Genomic DNA, 21,290 nt, shown 5'->3' on the forward strand with positions numbered 1-21,290 from the left:
TCATGTACTCTATATTTTGCCTAATGCTCACATATTTTCAGATATCTTCTTAAGGGCTCACTGGAAAGTCTAGGGCTGGACACAACATTTGTGTTTGCTGTGACGCTATCCATTGTAGCTCACTGTGGTAGGAAACAGTAGCACAAAAGCAAAAAAAGCTGAAGTGCTGTATCTATAAAAGTAGAATGCAATGTCCCTCCCATTGGTGAAAATATAAAGATAATGAGCTCTCCAAATTTGCTACTGGAAGCAAGAATGGTCATCCACTTAAAAACCCTGTAATGACTGTTATTTATATAGCCTACTTTAATCTTACAAATGCAGGAACAAGATGTCCATGATTCATGGTTTGTAATTAATGCAATCACAACCCACCAGGCAGACATCCTTAAACCAGCATTTTTCAGCCTGTTGTCTCTGAGCAGTGATCTTCAGATCCCTTACAGGTAGCAAAAAACACTGTACAGCATAGCTCCAAGTATAGAGCTGAGGTCCCCTCAGGCAAGGAGAACTCATGAAAAAAACCTCTTCTTTCCTCAATGTACAGCATCTAAATACAGTACTAAATTGTTCCAGAAGGGGACAGTTTGTGTGTTCATCATCCATAGGTGCTCAGAGTGCGATTTTCAAAGTGCCTAGTGATATAAACTATATCCCTTCTGCAACTGCAAAACAGCGGACATACACTCTCCCAGTTTGCCAATAGCTCCAGTGCCAGTTTCAGTGTAGGATATGTTGATGTGGGTTTTTTCCATGTTGCACAGGACCGCCTGGGACCCTGTGAATTGAACAACAAAGAGAAGATGCCCTGATTTCATCTGCATTTCAGCCACTATAACACTCTCAAGACAGAGGAATCTTTTTAAACTTTTATTTTGAGGAGCCATAACATATTTTCAGTAGAGGGGTGGATTCCCGTACAAAGAATTTGAGTCTTTCCTTATATAAACTTTAGGGACTTAATAAGCTTTAGTCCACAAATACCCCTGCTTCTAAAGCAGAGAAAAACTAGCTACAGTATGCCTATAAGTATTCAATACAGTACACAATGATTATTCCTTTGCAGTGTATATGTATGTTTAAAATCATAAGCAGGCACCAGGCTTCTGTTTCTACGTCACCCAGCAGTACCTTTGAATGTCATCCCTAAGGCTTGGGCCCCTGGACGCTCCCACAATGGAAATAATAATACTAGTGGAACATCTTGTGACAATCCGATCTCCCAAAATTCACCCCAGGTCATACATTTTTAAACTAAGATGGAATCAGTCACTTTGTTTGCTTTTCCTGGGTAATAAGTAATTTCTGAAAGGATTAAAAAATGATGAATGGACCTTATATGCCCTATCTTTATACAAAGGCACCATCTTCTCATTTCAACAGACACAAACACACAGCCTAAACTTAATTCCACTTACCCACCCACAGATTTCCACATTGGAGATCCACATTTACCATTTCTATTATTTTAAAAGGAGCTGTCATTATTTCAGATCTTTGCATACAAATGCTTTTCCTGACTAGACATCTGTGTGACTAAAATGAAAGCATTTCCTTTCAGACGGTTTTTGCTAGTAGCTTCCCTCCCCCACTTTCACCTTCAATGTAGTTTCTGTAACCCTGTGCTGAGACCTGCACTGTGCAGCTAAATCACTGCACCATCACAGCTCTGCTGATACCACTAGGGCTGTGTGGAGATTATAAAGGTTTACCTGGCTCACTACAGCACTTTTGGGGGCTGTAAGACAAAAATGCAATGTGGTCTGGGCGCGTATGCTAGAGTGACCATGCAGTATTTGAAAGAAACAGCAAAAAGAACAATGAAATTCTAATGTTAGTAACTTTTCTAGTTAACCTAGTGAAATGTTAATTAGGCAAATATCTTCAGACACCTTCTTTCTCTTATAGCTAGGTGGTTGAGTACTTTGGTGACAACCTACATTTGCAGGTCTTTGAGCCAAAAGGATTTTATTCTGTGACCTTCTTCACCTGAGGAAGTTACTGTTGTTTGGGGCATTACACCTTTTGCTTTATATGGCATCATCCTTAGCAGGGAAGGTGGAGGGAAAATGCTCTGTTAGCTTCTTGCCATGTGTACAGAAGTAGGTCTAAAGAAAGCATACAGCTTGACATCAGTCCTGGGAAGCAGAATGGGACATAACTGTCATAGAGATAATTGGATTAAGTTTCATGGCTGCATTCTTGCATGCTGGTATTCATTTTAGGGATTATTCATGCCATCTATTTTAGGCACCTCACTGTAGGTATGCGAGATACAAAGTCATTCTCCCTGTACTCCATTTACAGCCAATAGAGGAAAACACTCTAAGCTGCCTTGAAGTTTTACTGACTTGTACAGAAGGATTCAATTCCTAATTTAGAGCCCTAAAGTTGACTACATAAACCCCTTTGGTGTTCATATGTCACCAAATATGTCGGGATTACTATTCGTCTTTGACAACTAAGAACGTAATCTTCCACTGTTTCAATCAGACCTCAGAAGGCTCTGACTCAAAACCCATCCACAAATACAAAGTTTTACAGAGAAGCTATTTCTCAGTACTTTTTTTTATTTATGTTTAAGCACAGCAAGGCATATCAACGTGTTACCTGATGGAAAACGCATGATTATTTCTTTTCTGCTCAGCTCTGTTTCTGAATCTCAGCTCTGTTTCTAAACGGCCATCTGGAATTTGTCCAAACTTTTCTGGGCTCTGCCCAAAAGACAATTTATTCAGGTGGTGTCTGGAAAAAAAGTGTAGCTTAAGTGACAAATGTTATTCCAAACCTGTGCAGTAACACTACAGCTGCATGATTAACCTTAAAGGAGGGCCTGTGACTAAACTCCATAGCCCAAACTTTGAAATCAAAAAGAAACTTGCAGGTAAGTCATATATTTTCCCACTCCTATTAAGTTAGGTAGGCAATAGTAAGAAAGAGAGAGGGGTGAAGACCTGCTTAACAAGAACAGGAATAGTCAAAATAGGATGGAAATTACATCTGGACAAACCCCCAAATATTTCACTTCCAAGTCAGACTTTTTGCTGCTTCTTAAGGAACAGGGATAAGTGGTTGGTTGATCACACTGATTTCTTAGACTGAGAGGTTACTGATAATGAACAGAAGCAATTTTTCTTGCAAGATGTTTGTACTTTCATTGTAAACTAGCAAAAGAGAACAATAGACAAAATATTATCCAAACATGACAGAAGCCTGCAGACTAGAAGTGGGGAATAGGGGGTTTTCAGCACAAGGAAACAGATTGCTTTGAAGCTGTAGGAACCTGAAGAAACATGACAAAAAGAGAAGTTTAACTATTTCCTAAAAAATAAATAAATAAATAAATAAAATCAGTATTTTATGAATGTGTGTGTGTAAATATTTTTATGACGTCATTTATGAACTGAAGAAATAATGTTAACAGCAAAAATCAGATGCCATCCACTGGATGTGCGAGGACAGCTTTTTATCTACCGGGTTTTTAGTATAACCTTAACTGTGGAGATGAGTAGCACACATCTACATTTTAAGATGGTGGTGTTCTACAGATGGATATTTTCTAGTCTTGAATGGAAGAACTGATTTCTGTCCATTTTCATTTCCAGCTCACATAGGCAGGGAGAAAACGAGGAACTGATGTCATGTGTGAGGGGGATGGTGAGCCTTCTTAGAAAATGCCTCTCCCACTCTACAGAGATAGGGATTGTATAAACACTGGTTTTCTAATGTGTTATGGGATTGCTGGAGTTACTTGTATGTTACTACTAAGTCCAGAAAAACAATTTAAGGTGTATTAAATATGGTAATTTCATACTGCTCGTTAGGAAATTGTCTCTCCAGTGATATCTGATAAGTCAACTGAAATACAAGAAATATCCTTTGTTGCTCAGTCTTCTTTAACAAAACACGCAAAATATTTAAAAACCAAGTGGTCGTTCTCCTTATTTGCAGTCTTTACTCAAGAACTGCAAGGCCATGGACCTTTGCTCATGGAAATTGGTAACAAATCCCCTCTAAAAGGGCTGAAAAATGAAAGTGGCTTTTTCTGTCAGCCCCAGCATGGAATCCAGTGTCACCACTTCTGAGGCCAGCTTTGTACATAACTCTGGAAAAGTGAGGGTCTTTCAGCGTTTTGTTCATCTTTCTAAAAGGAGGATGCCATGTCACCCCTTCAATCTTTCATTTACAGAATCAATTTAAATTTGGGTTCCTGGATTTCCCTGCATGTGCAGGCACACAGCAAGATTGACACATTTTAAATATTGAGCTTGTTAGATGGCACAGCTCATTTGGAGTAAGCCTCACAGTAGTGGCTGCATGGGACCCATGAAAACTGTACAACAGCACTGATCCAGTCATGTGATGTATACATTTCCAATCTCTGATCAGTTTTTACAGTGCTGTGATACTCAAACTCCCTATGAAACATCAAGTTTCTTTGTGTCAAAGAGTTATTAGTGGCAAATCTCATTGCTCTAAGTCAGAAACTCTCATGAAATTTTAATGCGCAAAAGACAACACAGTGATAAAACTTCCCACCTGAAATCTTTGCAAAGGTATCTAATCTAATAGTAATGTGTCAACCACATCACTTGCACATCAACCTAGTTTCTCTGAAGGGTCCTCTCATAATGTTATGCTGCAAAATCTTACCTCTCTCAAACAATGAAGCTTCTTAAACAAACAAATCAGTAGTGAGTCCTGTACCTTTGCAACCTGGCTGTAAGTGAAGACTGTCTCTAAGTCTCCCTGCATGGATATGCTAGCACTTACAGCTTGGCAAGTTAACTGGAACACGACAAACATGGTTTTCATCAAGTATCTCCCAAATGCCCAGTTTGCCTTCCATGCAGTAAGCAAGCCAACTGGGTTTGTTCAAAATATGGCACCTTTTGCACCCCTCAGGTGTTTCTCAAAAGCGCTTATTGTCTCTTCTACAGCAAAAACTTGTTCAAAGAGAAGTTTTGAGTTGTGTGGGCATGTAGCACCTCGGATAACAGGCATCTGGTTGTAGAGTGGGTGAGACACACGTTTAATGTAGGCCTTGAAGCCTTCTGAGGCCTTGGAGCAAATGGGTAGTTGATGTAAATCAGCATGAAAGTGCTTTGCACTGTGTCTGGAGTGGGGGAATGTGAGCATATGCTACCTCGAGTATGGATTTTCTGTCAGCAATAGCATTAAAAACATGTATTGCACTCAGAAGCTACCTTATTCTAAGTGCATACCGTCTCCAAAGGCATGTAGCATGAAGCAGCTAGTGTGCTTAAAATTAGGCTTCAGCTCATTGCCTAATACCTTCTTCTGGGTATGGTGGAAATGTAAACTCCACCACTGAAAATAACTTTTAAGTACTCTTTCTGAGAGGAACACTCACTCTCCTATCTAGACCAAAGCTATCAAATATCAACATTTACAGCTGGGCATGGAGGATGGGGAAGGAAGCAGTGGAGAGAAGGAAAAGAAGGCAGTACAGTTTACTCATTATGAAAGAGAAAGTATATTCCACTAATAGACCAAAGAGAAAAATCATTTCCCTTTTGGGGGAAATCATATGCCAATAGAGAAATTGTTATTTGGGATAAAGATCTTGAGGCCAACTGAAAAAATAATTAATATGTTGACAATTTGATACTGGCTAGATTGCTGCCTGTTGTTTGTGTGAAGGTTTTAGATACTCCAATATATTCTGCATCCTTTACAGAAAGACTTCTTAGGTTACAAACCTGGATCCTGTAGACAGTATAAAGTTAATGCTTAGTTTACAGCAGAAACAGGCAAGATAGATAGATAAAAGATTAAGAGAATTACAGCAAACTTTACAGCAAATTAAATCTATGATGAGGAGAATACACTGAAACCAGGGCAGCTGCCATCATGGAAAGAGTCCCCAGCATGCCATGAGGATTGGCAATACCCATTCAGCCGCTAAACGCTACAGCAGGTATCGTTGCTCTCCTCTACCTGGGGAAAGCCACAGGCCACCTGCACAGGGTCTGATTTTGAGAGAAAGCACATCCTCGGATGAACTCCCAATTCTTTAGGTAAAGGAGTAAACTCACATGTCTGAACATTATGTTCATGGATGTTCCTGAGCAAGGGATGACCTCAGGAGAGGGGAAGATGGCTGTTTAATGCATTCAGAAACTAAAGCAATATGCCATTTCCTCAGTAAACTTCAAGGATGTCTTTAAAATAGCTCCATTATTATATTACTGAGTGAAGCGCTCACAGCACATGGGCACAGAAAGCCCTCTTTCCCTCTGTGGCCTTCACTGCTCTCCCAGAGCCCCACTTTTTGGGACAGACTCACATCAGCAGGTTAGCCCGAGCACTGCCACAGGACTGGGCATCTCCTGAGCCTCCGTGGTTTGGGAGAAGGACACTCACTGGTACCGGGGAGATGCTTCAGCATCTCAAAGGTTCCTTCTGTAGGAGATGAGAGACAACTTCAGGAAGAATATATGTGCCACCTGACAGTCATCAAGCTTCCCAGCAAACCATGCTCAGACATCCATCTTCTTGAACTGGAGGGAGAGTTAGAATCAAATCAAACTGGTGACTGACAGGAGAGCACAAGCTGTCAGCTGGAAAGCCACAGCACTAACTCCAGCAGAGCGCATCTCAATATACATTACAATGCATTAGAAGTATTAAAGCACTTCAGCTTGCGTAGTTTAGAAGTTAGAGCACAAAGGGCATTTGCCTTTTAATCATGTTTTTACGAGCTGCCTGAGTGGTTTGCAAGCAGTTCAATATCCACTGCTGCATACCATTACTGCTGTATTTTCTAAAAGACTGCTTGGGAAACACAAGGAAGAAAATGACTGTGATCAAAGTGAAATTACAATACACAATTGCATTTCTATGAATGCTCTAGCCAGCTAATACAAATAGACTGGAAAAAATTGATTTGACAAGATCCATCAGAAAAACAAAGCAGTGCTTCCAAAACCATACCCCTTACAGGTATGCTTTTAAATAACTCTGTGCTTCACTTACATGGTTTATAATGTCAATGTAAATTTGAAAGGATCTGGAAAAGGAAATGTATTTGATTTCTTTTATTGGGCGTCTTTGTGAGCAGATAATGTCACAAACAAAATATTTTGCTCTTGCTCAGGACTAATTTGATCATCCTGAAATGTCACAAACAAATGGACTACCTGCTCTTGCAAGATAGCATTATGCATTTTCAATTGCATTTCCAAATCCTTAAACACCCACTCATTAGTATATCAAATACATTTTCAAATAAGTGCTTTGGCAGGTTAGCATTGTTTTCAGCAAACAATGTTTCCACAATGCATTTTTTATGCTTTGCAGAAAATGTTCTTGAAAAATGGTGATGTTATAAGTTCATTGAATTTCTGGGTTTATACAGTCCATGGCTTATGTTATCTATTTCTTCTAAGAGGTTGCTAAAAATATTCACATCCCTTCTTGGTTGACCATTCATTGCTCCAGAAGCGGAGAAAGACACTTTGATCTGCATGAGAGTTACATTTTTGGTGTGAATTTTAAATAAATACAAAAGTTCATATTCATTCACTATTTTGGAGTACATTCCAATTTCAGAAGAACTTTGCTAGGATGCTGACTGAGAGGATGTGGAAAAGGCACAAGTCGATTTTAGCTTTTAAATGAGAGCTGTTGTTTACATTTGTTACACTCATCAATCTCACTGAATTACCTGCAGGGAAAATGCAAATTTCTGGTTATTCATCTCAAAGATACCCAGACCTTTTTGGTCAGGAAAAGAAGCCAGACATTTTGAAAAAACTAATTTCTTTTATGATTTTAGCATGCTGTCATTTCAGTTTTGGACTGTGATTGCAACCTGGATGCAGCTGCTGGCTGACTTAGCCCTCGAACCAAAACCTACATCTCATCCAAAGACTCTTGGGAAACTTTGATTCCATTTTAGCAAGGCTCTGTGCAGGTCTCAGGGTCTCCGTGTGCTCTCATATCAGGTTGAACTCTTTGGGTCCCCAGAGAAGGAGTGTGCACACCCAGCGCTGCCAGAGAGGTCTGACTTGGCCACACCAACAAACATCTGATGCGCCAGGTCCATGCTGTGCCACAGCCCATGGACACAATGTCATGGGTGGCATAGGCACACCCTTTATTTATATTAGTTGTGCTTTGGGAAAACAGAGAACCAACATCTCTAAGTCTGGCTGGTACAACATTGGTCCTGCTTAATGTATCTTTTCATAAATTACTTTCTTCAAAGCAACCCATTTTTTTGGGCAAGGCAGCGTGCAAGAAGAACGGTTGGGTTTATATTCCTATCACACTTGGCACACACAGTGTGGCACAGGGAAACGTGAAGGGCAAGAGGTGAACTCAGGGTTTTCTTTGAAGCCCCAGAGCAAAAGCAGACATTAGGATGGCTGATATTTTGATAACGCTTCCTGTGTGCTGGTGGTAGCCCTGAATATGCTTTGTAGATACACTTGACAGCCAACGGACACAACTACGTATTTTTTACATTGGCAGCAGTCTGGTTTTGCTGTGTCAATTTATACCGGTTTATAGGAAGGCTTAATTCTTGTTTTGACGGCTACAGAATTGTTCTGTGGTCCTGAAGGACTGATTACAGTTTTCCTACCTTCAGCCTGTTTCAGACATTCAAATGCTAACGACAGTTGTGCTATGTTTGTTTTTGTTTTTAATAAAAGGTGTTTGGCAGCCAAGCTGTATAATTCTTTAGGTCCAACATTTCAGCATTAAGGGGGAAGTGGATTTCTTTCTGAATTGCTTGGAAAACATGTTGCCTCTAAATTATATGGATTCCTGTTTGATTCCCTGCTGAAAGTACAGGCAGGATTGTCATCTGACAGAGGGGACATTTATTTTACAGTTACTGTATGTGAGAGTTTGACTTCTGTTGATAAATGAAGATAGGTGTGCGGAGTTTTCTACCTGACTTCTTTGTATGCCGGCAGTAAATTTTGAAAGACAGGATTGCACGAGCATGGTGCTGCCAGCAGTATGGCCATAATGACTATGCTTTACTTGGAATCATCATTTAGGATCTCATTAGCTTCTGTTAAAAGACATGACTTTAAACTTTTGACATCAGATACACAAATACATCATTAACACCTTTTAGTCCATCATCTGTACTGCAGCATTTCTAATTGCAAACGAATGGAAGTTATGCTGGCAAGAGCCTTTGCATGCACTAAAAAGCACTGAAACAAAAAGCTACATTAAGAAGGTAGGGATTTTTTCTATTCCCTTCTTGCATATTAAAGCAGTGATATTTATTTATTGTCCAAGTGAGATTGTCTTTGTGCCACCAACAATAGAACACTTTCTTTTTCCCATCTTTCCAAAGGGCTGTAGCACAAAACACCCAGCATTTTCATGCTGTAATTCCTCACCCGCCAATCCGTACGACTCACATTCACATGTTTTACAGGTTTTCTGTGGAGAGTCACTTCCTTTAACTCCATTGCCTAGCTGGTTACCAAATGCTTACAAAGGTTTAACAGGATTTATGAAATTCAGGTCAAAGGTATCACATATGGTGCTACAGAAACTTAGTTGTCTAATAAGACCAAATGCTTAGAAGTCCATTTTGGCCAAGTTCAGCCCACTTATAGGACTGAGATCCAGACCATATGTAATGAAATCTTCAGCCTGTTCTGGCATTGGAGTATATGTAACGGAAAACAGCTCAGTATCCATTTGCACGTGCTACCTTTTCCACATGATGATTTTACAAGGCAATTCTCCAACGAATCTGAACAGCATACTGTTGTTCATGCTATCAGCAAACACCAGGGGAGACAAAGCATGTACAAAAACGGGAATGAACATTGTTCTACTGTTCTGTAATCGCAAACCCAAGGTTGGATGATAATTGAGCTGCAGAATGCAGTATCACTGCTTGAGCATCATAGGAATCTGATTTACAGTTTGCCGCAAGGGAGGAAAGAAGGCTTTATTCTTACTGTTCCTACTTAGACTAAAGTATCTATCTGCATCAACAGTATCTGAGCCTACTAAGACAGGATTGTAAGAAGTGCAGGTATTGGGGTGACTATAATGACCAGAATGCCTGAACTAGACCAACAGAAAGTACTCCCAGGATAGTCCATATCTTTTACATGAGAGTAATCATGCAGCTGCTGTTGTGACCAAGATATGAACATGCAATCCTTAAAATACTTGAGGTACAGAGTTGCCAAAAAAGTATCAGTAAGGGGATTCAGTGGAAATAATGAAAGAAACTGTACAAAATGTTGGGGAAGGACAGAATTAAAATGGACTTGTTTGGTATTTGGTATCTTAGAAGGTATATTTTTCCTGGAAAATGCTAGAAGTACAGGCACCACTTGAAATAAATGAAGAGGCAATGTATTACAAATGGTGTGATTTCTATGTCCTCTGAGGACGCATGTCCTTGTTTTCCAGTGCGTAGGTAAGACAAGCTGATCCATAGGAGCTTATCATCTGCATTTACACTAACTGAAGCCAGTCTCCCCTATGCAGGTTTTTTTTTCCCCCTACTGCTTTTATTCTTTCTACCTGTTCTGCTTTGCCCGAAGGAGAGTTAAATTAATGAGTTGCATTTGAAATATACTTTCTCAATAGTTAACTAATAGTGATTGAACACTTGTTCTTGCTGAACTTTGACTTACATATTCAGGCATGCATAAGTCATATGTCCATATATCTAGAGAAGCTCAATTCCTATTTCAAAATCTACAGCCACAGGACTCAATAAAACAGGAATCTTAACTATGTTTTTTGCAGGTTTGCTGTTACCTGTTGTGTGAGCAGCTGCTGAAACTCTTTGTCCACTCTTCAAACCCCAGTGTGAAACTATATTCAGCTGATTCTATATGGTCTGTTCAGAAAAAATTCTCTCTTTACACAGAATGTCCTACTGAGCAATGGCATACAACAAAATAACGTTTGATCTAGTAGACCATGGTCTCGTCTATGTGTAAGTAACACAAGATGGGAAGTGGGAACTTTGTCCTAACACTCAGAATTATCATCAACTTCATCTGCCTCTGCACATGCCCTCTAAGGGGAACTGACAATCACAAACCACAGTATGGGCAGAGGTCTGAAGAAAGGGGCATTTGAATGGAAATTATTTACCTTTACTTTCCTGACTGCTTCATGATACATCCTGATTTTACAAGGAAAAAGTTCTCCAATCAGTTCTTCACCTTTGCGGGAGGAACCAGTTTTTCCGAATGACTGAAACCACCACTGATGTGGATGACCTGATATTATAATCCACATCCTCCTCCTTCCTCACCCTCCACTGCATTTTATGTGCTGCTGCTGTTCCAGTTGTCCTGTCCTGTTTTGGCAGGTGCTGTGCTCCCTCCTGCAGCTCTGCTGATTCAATCTAGCCCCCTGTGCCCCTCCAGCTCTATCCCCACAGCAAGGGTGAGGTGGGAAGGAATGGTAGGAAGAGATTTATTAATAAATGCAAATTAAACAAAACCTTAATGCCCTTCACAGTGGCAGGGCATGATGAATTTTAATTCCTAGGGAACTGCTCTCCAGCTTTCTTGTAAGCACTGTTTCTTAAGAGGTTAACGTTGTGCAGTACATGCTTTTCTCAGCCCTCCATCTTTTAGCCTGGATGAGCTCTGGAGTGAGGCTGGAGCCTCACTGCATCCACCCTTTACAACATCTAGCCTAACAGGGCCTGCTTCATCTCAGGAGGAGGGGCACCTCAGAGCAGAAATGTAAGAAATGCAATAAATAACTAAAATGCTCACCCAGTGCAACAAAATTCCCTGTCACTTCCTATGAGCCAGAAAGAGAAAAAAAGCATCACTTCTGCCACTGAAAAAAATCTGCGTAGCTTTAACAAGGGAACTGAACAGGTTTCCTCTTGAAAATTTTCAAGTGGGTTTTGTTTCCTCCATTACATTTTGTGTTCTGCTCCAGGCTGCCAGGCCTGAAGGAGAAAACACACAAGAAGCGGTGTAGTATACATCGTTGGCACATGTGGCAAACCTGCTGCCTCATACGTGCTCCAGTGCAAGCACCACAGCAGAACCAAGTGCTTGTGGGTGTGCTTGCTGATTCCCCACGAAAGCTTAGCACACCCTGAATTTTGGCTTGTGCTTCTCCCCTCTTTGCCAGGAAGTCTCTGGCAGAGAGCTGGGATCCTGGCACCACCTAAGCACAACCACATCTGCTCCACATCAACATTTCTAAAAGAGTTAAATTCAGGGTGGGTGGGTTCACAGCAGGCCCCGGGGGTGCCAGCTATCCCCCCATTGGCCCCATCTCCAACATCGTGCCCAGTTGCTCTGCAATGCTGGAGCAAGGAGTTGTAAACAACCCCAAACTCAGACAAATGCACCTAGAGGGATTGTGAAGAGGACAAACAGGCTATCAAAGGGTGAAAGTGTGAGGGTGGCTCTTGCCCCTGGGCCCTTAGCACCCACCCATGCCCCATGTGCAGCCCCTTGCTGCACCATGGCTGCATGGGGAGGCACTGCACCAGGCTCCTGGGGGCTCAGTGTTTTAAGAGCTCAAATGTAATCCTTTTAAAAGGCATCTTCTAGGTATCTTGCAAGTATCTTGTCCTACAGGTGCCCAGAGCAGGTATGTAACCTATTTCATCATCAGTTGCTGAATGAGAGCAGAGGGCTGGGTACATTTTCTAGCTAACATGGTCACAAAATTATTTCTAGTGCAGCAAATACTTGCAAAGCCACGTGTGGTGTTTTAAGTGGAAAGCACAGACTAAGGGAAGAGTGTGAGTAAGGACGTAATGAAATAAGCTGCAGGGCTGTCTGCAGGCTGTGGAAGGTGGGGCAGCTTCTCCTGCTCACTCTCCCCTGTGCCTGTCCTCGAGCCAACCTGCCACTTCAGGAGCCCTAAGTACACCTAAATTTAAATTGCTTGCACCCTCAGGTCTGTAACAGAACCAGCTAGGGGTTTTACTAACTTGCAAGGCAAGATCACAGCACTGAATCTTATTAGCTGATGGAACATCAACTGTGGTACAGAGCAGCAATAGCAGATCAGCAGTGGCTGCCTCATCACTTCAAAAATCATGGACAGGACCTTATTGCTGTAATAGGGGAGTGATGCTATTTTTGTTTTTAAGGGTCTATCATTGTGTTGCAGGCAGGTGTTAGTAAAAGGCTGCTTCTGATGCTTCCAGAGGATGTGCTCTTTGGGAAGTGGTAGGTGACAGGAATGCACATGGTGAGGTCAGAAACAAAATGAGCCACGTGAAATGCTCAGCCCGGATGAGGAACTTGCACCCCCTGTCTTGCCTTAGAAAATGATGCTGCTGCTGTGGTGCCTTGTGCAGCTTGGTGCCGTCAACAAAGCAGAACAAAACATCCCTCCTTAAAATGGAATCACTCTGTAAGTGATGTGAAAAGAGGGATGAAATTTCAGTAAGAGGTACAGCTTCACCAAAAAGTCATGGATCACCACATCCAACTTAATAGGACTGTTCTTCATCAGGGGAAAAAATGATCAAACTGCAGCTGAGATGACGTGTGGGGCTTTTTAACCCACCGCTGCTTACCAGCAATCTGCTCTCCACTTCTGACAGAAAAGACTTTGAGCATCTTTAGGGTAAGTGTCTTAAGGGAAGAGTGGCATCAGCACCAATAATCAAATGATAGAGATATTTTCTTGCAGACATGCTAGCACTGATTTTTGTCTTAACCTCCTTAGTCATAACGAAAGAAATATCCTGAAGTCTGCACAAGGCAATGCCATCAAGTCAATGAATTTCTATGAACAGATTAACTGTTGTACAGTTGTAACCTGTCTCTATTCCCATGCCAGATCACTAATTACCTCCATTTGTTTTCTATAATGGACTTCTATCTCTGTGGAGGTTTTTTTGCCACGAAAATTTTTCTCACTCACGGCAACAGCAAGCCTGCATTCAGATTTGTCCCTCCAAGGGCAGTGTTTCCTTTTTCCCATTTTTGTGCTCGTCGGTCATATGAGGCAGCACCCACCACCCAAGTTGCTGCAATCATCTCCTGAACCGAGTGGTTCCTGTGCTCAAATGCCTAGAGGCAATGCCTGCACTCAGTCACGCCCTTAAAAAATCCAAAGGGATTTTACTGAGCGTGACGGAGTCTCGGGTAATATTGGTCTTTAGGGCCCAGGATTTTCACAGGTTGTTTCACTACCTGCTGTATTTCCCAGCCATAGATGCCGTACCACTATATTCAGCTTGTTTCAGTCTCCTCTAGGAACAGGCTGCTTCTCTTTCTCAGCCATTTTCTTGGTCTTTTTAATAAATGCTGTTTTAAAATGCTGCTGTTTGTAAAGGCAGATACTGGTTCTGCCTTTGAGGACTCGCTGAGGCCGTGGAGGTGACAGGGGGGAGGCAGCTGAAGGGTTGCAGACCTTTGCCTGGTTCATACAGCTCCAAGTTGTGCAAATCCCAACAGGCCATTTTTCCCTCCCTCTGCACTACAAGCAAAGCCATCTTTCCTCCCTACCTCCCTCTACTTTTCCTTGTTATTGAAGTGTCATGGAATTTTTCTTTTAAATTAGCTTATAGAAACTCCACCTCCTCTCAAGAGCAAACTGCTGCCATCCCCATCACACTAGTGCCATGTCTTCTCTTCAACAAGGAATCGTTTTGTCTGTGTCATTTTGTGAATATACATTTGTCTTATGTTAAAAGTCACAAACTATCACTTGCTGGTATTTTTATTTTCTATCAAAAGAGAATATATGTCATTAATTGATTTTCTGCCCATTTTTCTGAGGAATTAAATGAGCCTATAACCACACAGTTGCCTAGCAATGCAGACAGCGAACCACAGTACACACACCACTTCTTGGTAAAAAATAAAAGAAGAGTATTAAGAAAGCAGTGGCAATGACAAGCTCACACACAGTTATGAGTGAAGGTTGATAGCACTGTTTTCAGGAACGAGCTTGGTGCCATTTGGCCCAGGAACATTCATCAGTGAAAGAACACAAGTATCTAATATGCAAGCCACCAGCTTAGTAAGGAGCAGTGAGGATACCAGCAGTAATGAGGACACCGAGGTTTAGAGCAATGTATCAGCTGTGTTGGTTTCTTATACCTGACATTTACCACTTAGGACGCCAAAGATGTAATCCAGTGACACACATCGAGGTGTAGGCTTGCCAAAAGCAACCGGGGAACATGTGATCTGCTGAGATCACACCACTGAAATCAGCTGACTTCTAAACATTAACCTCTATTACAACAATTCAAATTACATGAAGAATGGGGATTTCTAGACACTGTGATCGTGGCTGCAATTGCATCTGAGATGATAGGTGGGTGAGGAGGATTCATCTACCAGTGACTAAAGCTCTGGTGGTAATTCATGATCAGATTTGTAGCACTGGCACATTGGGGCTTGTAGGCTAAAGAAATGTTGTGAAGGTGTGAAAAACATGAAGTCTAATTGTTGCGGCTGTGATGAGCAGTAAGATAACAGAATAAGGAGCAGCACATTCATTATCTAAATCGCTAATAAAGGTTTGCACCAGGTACTTGTGGCACTGGAGCAGTGAGGACACAAAGCAAGAAATGGCCAGCTGGGACATTCAGGGCAAGAATTGCTGCTAATCGGTGGAGCTTGCATGTATGCTTAGTGCAGGGGTAACCAGTTAGCTGACTAGAGAGTGAATAATAGATGGGTAACAGAAAACAATGCACAGAAGCAACAGATTAGAGTGTATACAGCAGGGAGCAGTAGCATGAATTCTTTGTCATAATTTGTAGGTTTGCTGCATTTTTCCTGCATGCTGTCTGATCACCTGCATGAGGCACATTATTTACTTGGTGACCCTAAGTAAAGTAACCTGTGTCTGCATGACAAATCCTCTAAAGGTGTGCAGTTGGGTCGGACTGAGAGAGTTCAGTCTTTGAAGAGATGGGATAAGAAACATCCTCTGGAGCAGGCAGTGGAAGAGCAAAGGAGGGAGAAAAGTTGGTCTGGTACTTGGTAGGATCAAAGAGACAAAAGACGTTCCTGAAACCTGCAGAGGGCATGAGGACGTTGTGTGGGAGAATGTTTCTGTAATTAAAGGGTATTGAGAAATCTGGCTAATTTGGTACTCACGCACAGCTGGCTGCATCTGCTTTGGCACGCACGTGCGTGTTGTGCTCAGGGGCATATGCTCAGAGGAGTGTGTGCTGAGCCCTCCACAGCAATTCAGAAACTCAGCACAAAGATCTCTTAAAATATACCGCTGGGGGAGAGGAGCTGAGGCTGCTGGCACAAAGCAGCTGTGAAGTTTAAACCTTGCAGTCACCTGAAAAACCTCACTCAAAGGCTTTCAAGGGAAAGACAGTTTCGAGTTGTCTTTAAAGCTCCTGAAGTACTTAAGGCTATAGCTATATTAGTAGGTTATGCTGTGCAGCGGGAACAGACCTGTAGCATGACAAAGATGGAGCTGATATCCACACTGTGCATTTGGGGAGAGGGGTCTGCTTCAGCCGAGTAAACACCCCCGTGGACCCTCAGCCTGAGCACTGGCTGGCAGCTACACAGTGTGGGGTGCATAAGGGGCAACCCTGGAGAGCACCTTCGAGTTGAGCGTCAGCTGAAGCGAAGGCTCCTTCCCCTGCGACTTCTCCATCGCATGAGCCAGTGAAGTGGGGGCCAGCCACAGGTTAAAAAAAGCACTCCCAGTGGAAACTAAAAAGCTGATGTGGGTGTAAGCTGGTAGTGTGCTTCTGGACCTGCCCAAACTGCTTACACCCAGCAGGCAGCTGCACACCTGGCATCTTGGAGACCACCAGGACACTGGCCCATCTCTCACCTCACCTGCAGGATGCACCTCCAAAGCACTCTCCTAATGTGTTGGAAAGGGATGGCAAAATGATGGTGAGAAGGGGGAAATGAAGAGACAGCTCAGGTGCCTTCCCTTCTCCCTCCCTTTCCTCTAAAGAGCACTGAGGTGGGTAGGAGGGAGGGTAGCCCCACGCCTTCCTCCTTCAGAGGGAAGTTGAACCCTCATTTGCCACCTGCTTGGCAGATGCTCAGACCATCAAAAGCTGGAGGATACCCTGAGGTGAAGCTCTATTGATGTGTATTACTTTGAACCAATGAATATTTCATTACTGGAGAGAGAAAGAATATGAATCAATAATTCAGGACTAAGGAAAGGGGAAGGGATGGATTTGAACCACTGCTGGAGGATGTGTTTCACTTTTTGAAACCCTTAAACTCTGCGGTTTCTTCAAAGACCACCTTAGTTATACACACCTACAATCTTTTCCATAAAGTCTTAAAGCCACTATACTCATCAGAGGAACAATCATCCCTTGCCCCATCACTCTAATCAATGAGCAACATTTAACACAAGGTTTCAAACCACAAACTTCCTTCTGGAGGTCATCTCTGATCCACTCTCCTTCTGGAGGCAGGGGAAAAGGGAAGAGAGAGAAAATGGGGTTGGGAAACACTGGGAGAAGAAAGAGAAAACCAGAATTAATTGAACAATAAAGTCATAAAGAGGGAGGCAATGTAGTTACGAGCAACAGCAATGACATTTCTGCTCTAATTTCATTTTGAACTGAGCCTTGAAGAAAAAGAGGACATAAAGGATTGAATTAAAAAAGGAGGTAAAGGGTTACTGTTACAGAAAAAAATAATCCTAGTTTTCCAGTGAAGCAAAACTGGTTGCTTCTTCTCAAGCATTAAGCTGAGATCTTAGTTTTCAGCTACAAGTATCTGGAATTTCTGGAATTTCAAAGGGCTTAGAAGAAACTCATTTTGCCAAAACCCTACCTGTTTGCTTGGAAATACTGGTTCAAACTGTTTATTGCTCAAAAAGAATGTTTTGAAATTGTGGAAATATCTTCTTTCCAAAAGCATACATTTCAAACCAAAATCTTCTGATAAGAGGGTTAGGATGCCTTTATCACACTAAACTTTAGAGATGGTTTTCAAACATGCAAAATGGTGGTATCAAAATGAAACATTTTACCTCACCACTCTCGGTTTTTTATATATGGATTGAAGCTATTTCTTTGTATTTCTTAGTTTTGTCCTGACAAATCACACAAAATGTTTTCCCAACCTGTTCTCTCCTTTTGTGGTAAACTGCAAGAAGAGCAACATGCTGTGTAACTTAAAGTGACAGGACACTGGATTGACACACATTTTCTTCCATGGACAGTGCTTAAAACATTTATCCTGTCCTACAGGGAGAGAACTTTTTTATTATCTGGGTTTTAAAGACAAAACTTAATATCGTCCATAGGTACAACCACAGTACTGGCTTTTGCAATTCCTCTGTAAAACTTGCATCACTGTGAGTGCTCATTTGTTCAATAAGAAGCAGAACAAAGGCTGGAATATCTCCTTAGATTTTCTTACAAAAAAAAAAAAAAAAGATGGTCTGAGGTGTATTTATTTTGGTGAATGCAAAAGTACAGACATAAGTAGGCTAACTTTAAGCTGACAAGGCAGGGTTAGTCATTAAATAATTAAGTTTGTGAATAAAATCCTAAAAACATTTCCACTGACCTCAGTAGTGTTTGGATATCACCCCAGGTGCTTTCGCAGGAGACATATTTCTTTTTACAGTGAAAGAAAAGACAAAGAAAAAAGGACATTAAATAGTTCAATATTTGGCACAGCTGGGATCAAGCCGACACACTCAGACACTAACCTACAGCTTCTTCAACACTATATTTTATCTGCACCTCATGGAAAACCCGGGGGCCCTTAGCAGGCAGCAGTGAGCCCGGCCAACTGCAGGATCAGGCCTATTGGGCAGTTTCCTCCATGGCTGTCATGGACAAGCCTGAAACGTTTAGGTGTAGGTGTAGGTGATTTTTTTATGCAGCTCTACTCACAAAAAGCTAATTGTTATTTGAGGAGGAATTGATCTCAGCTAACGCTAGGCATCTTTGGTATAGATGCAGGTATAGACGAGGACCTGCATCCAGCCTAGGGCTGATGTGGCCATCTCGGCTGGTCACTTCACATCCCTTTATAAGCAACAGAGAGAAAAAGGCACTTTAGGGGTGCAGCTCACCTGACCTGTTTGCAGTGTCAGCCAGGCTGAACCGCAGCCCAGAGGGCAGTGGCAAATCCTGCTCACAAGAAACCAGCTGTGGTCTCCAGTGCTTAGAGGAATCTTGCCCAGTCTGTCTGAACGGATTGGCATTAAATTAAGAGAACAAGAAAATAAATACACAAAACTTTAAGTGTTTTCTGAGGCTTTCCCAGCTCCTCTAGCATCCTGGGCTGACCAGTCACAGCATGGCTGCCCTCAAGACTGGGGGAGCTGGTACATCCTGAGGGTCATACCTGCCTCTGTGGCTCACCTGCAGTCATGTGTTTGCTTCTTTTAATGCCTCTTCAGTTAATTTTCTTTGCAGATTCATTCACAGGACTCATAAACATAATGACTGACATCATTTGGCGCTACACTGGAGATTTCATGGCTCCTGATATCATCTGTAGAGTCGTTCGCTACTTCCAGGTATAGAAACCTCATGCTCTCCTGTATGCCCAAGCTTGCATGGCTTTGCATCCCCACAGCAGTAAACCCCAACAAAAATCCTGTGTAGACATTTTTCTAGCATCAGAAGTGTTAAATGCTGAAAGTGTTTGTTTAAAGTTGAAACACTTTTAATTAGAGCATATTAAATCTTAAATTTTGTGGACAAGATAAAGGAAAAAGATCTGGGTGAAAATACAAGGGGTTTTTTTCTTTTTTTTTTTTTTTTTAGTAAAAGTTTTCAAATATTCTTATTTCAGTGTTCTTGCTGACCTTATTTTCTGCAATAAATGTGTCTCAACTGCTGCCTTATATACCTTCTGCCCCAGGTGGTCCTACTATATGCCTCAACTTACGTCCTTGTGTCACTAAGCATAGACCGGTATCATGCCATAGTTTACCCAATGAAGTTCTTGCAAGGAGGTAGGAGAATTTCTGTACCTTGTTATTGCTATGGATATTATTGGATAGGTTTTTAGTTTCAAAATTCTTAACCTTGTTGTCATGAATTATTCATTCCTGCTGTAGCAACATTTGGACTCCATTACAGTTTTCCAAATGGCAAAGGAGCTGCGGTTTCAAGATTTATTAAGCTGCTCTTAGCCCTCAGCAGTTTTTATAAGCATTGTTTTAGCGAAGAATGAAATGACATTTTAAAAAGTATAGAGATTTCATTATCTTCCAGCATTTTGAGAAGGTTATTATGGGCAAAAGCTAACCCTCGTACAACTATACTGACTCTAGGAGCTGCAAGAGCTATATTGTCTATTTATTCACACTAAAAAATAATTGGATAGAGAGTCCAGTATGGAGAATTCATACAACAGTTTGATAAGAGAACTTCAAAAGCTATAGCATATAAGTTTGAATATCTATTGTTTCTTATAATTTCTTCTATCTGTTATTTTTACAGCACTCAGATATATCCTGGCTGCTTAGCAGTACAATTTAAAGAACATGATTTCTTTCCTACAGAGCCCAAGTGGGACATTAAGTGTGTTGCACGGAGTGAATAAACAGAAATAGCAGGTGGGGAGGAAGGGGAACAGTTACAAGAACCATGAGGGCTGGAAGATGCTGGTTAATCAGATGCAAATATCATTCTTGTTCTGGAGTAACGATGGCTTTTGCCAGCCTGCTCTATTCAGGGGATCAGATTAATGGTCCTTTCTGGCCTTAAAAACCTATGAATCAATCACAGCACACAGGCAGTGGTGCAGCTTTGGCAGATGTTAAGGTCTGAAAACTTCAAATACTTGTGTGAAATTTAACTTCATATTCCCCAGCAGGCAGACCAAATTTTTTCAGAATGGGGAGATTGATCTCAAGGTTTTCTCAGCGGCCTCTGGGAGGTGCGGCATGAGCCAGGCTGGGGAGGGCTCATAAACCTGCCAGCTGAGTGAGGTGAGCCATCAGACAGATCTGCTGGCATTTCTTCTTCATACATGGTACAGGAAAAGCAGCACTTGTTAAATTACCGCCTGGCCTTAGTAAAAAATTTGGTGGTTAATCTTTGCAAAGCACTTTGAAGTTGAAAAAAACCCCACCAAACCACCTCAAATCTTTATAAAAATGTTTTTTTTTAACTCAGTCCCATTTCCTATACCTATACCATAAAGTTTTTTCTTTTCTTTTTAAGACTGGAGAAGAGCAGACATCGGACCCGGTTGAGGGGCACCAGAGCCATCAGCTGGGTGCAGCTCTGGGTGGGGGGAAAAGGCCAGGAGTAGAGATAACACTGACAAAGCCCACCTGCCTCTGGCAAAGGCTGGCTACGCACTGATGGACGAGCAAAGACCATGTTCAAAGGGAAA

At 41.7% G+C, this 21,290-nt stretch overlaps 1 protein-coding gene across 2 annotated transcripts in view; it reads left to right on the forward strand.

Annotated features, from left to right (window-relative positions):
- Nucleotides 1–21,290, forward strand: part of NPSR1 (neuropeptide S receptor 1) — a 61,121-nt gene that overhangs the window by 21,779 nt on the left and 18,052 nt on the right. The window contains exons 1-3 of one of the 2 annotated variants that reach the window (XM_030010480.1): nt 2,688–2,884; nt 19,355–19,458; nt 19,806–19,899. In XM_030010480.1, the coding sequence (XP_029866340.1) occupies nt 2,812–2,884; nt 19,355–19,458; nt 19,806–19,899 (271 nt within the window). In that variant the 5' untranslated portion in view covers nt 2,688–2,811. Of the gene's footprint in view, nt 1–2,687; nt 2,885–19,354; nt 19,459–19,805; nt 19,900–21,290 lie in introns of those variants that run through there. The other variant, XM_030010479.1, reaches the window with a different exon arrangement.

This window comes from Aquila chrysaetos, chromosome 3 (genome assembly GCF_900496995.4).
Source record: "Aquila chrysaetos chrysaetos chromosome 3, bAquChr1.4, whole genome shotgun sequence".
Taxonomy (NCBI): Eukaryota; Metazoa; Chordata; class Aves; order Accipitriformes; family Accipitridae; genus Aquila; species Aquila chrysaetos.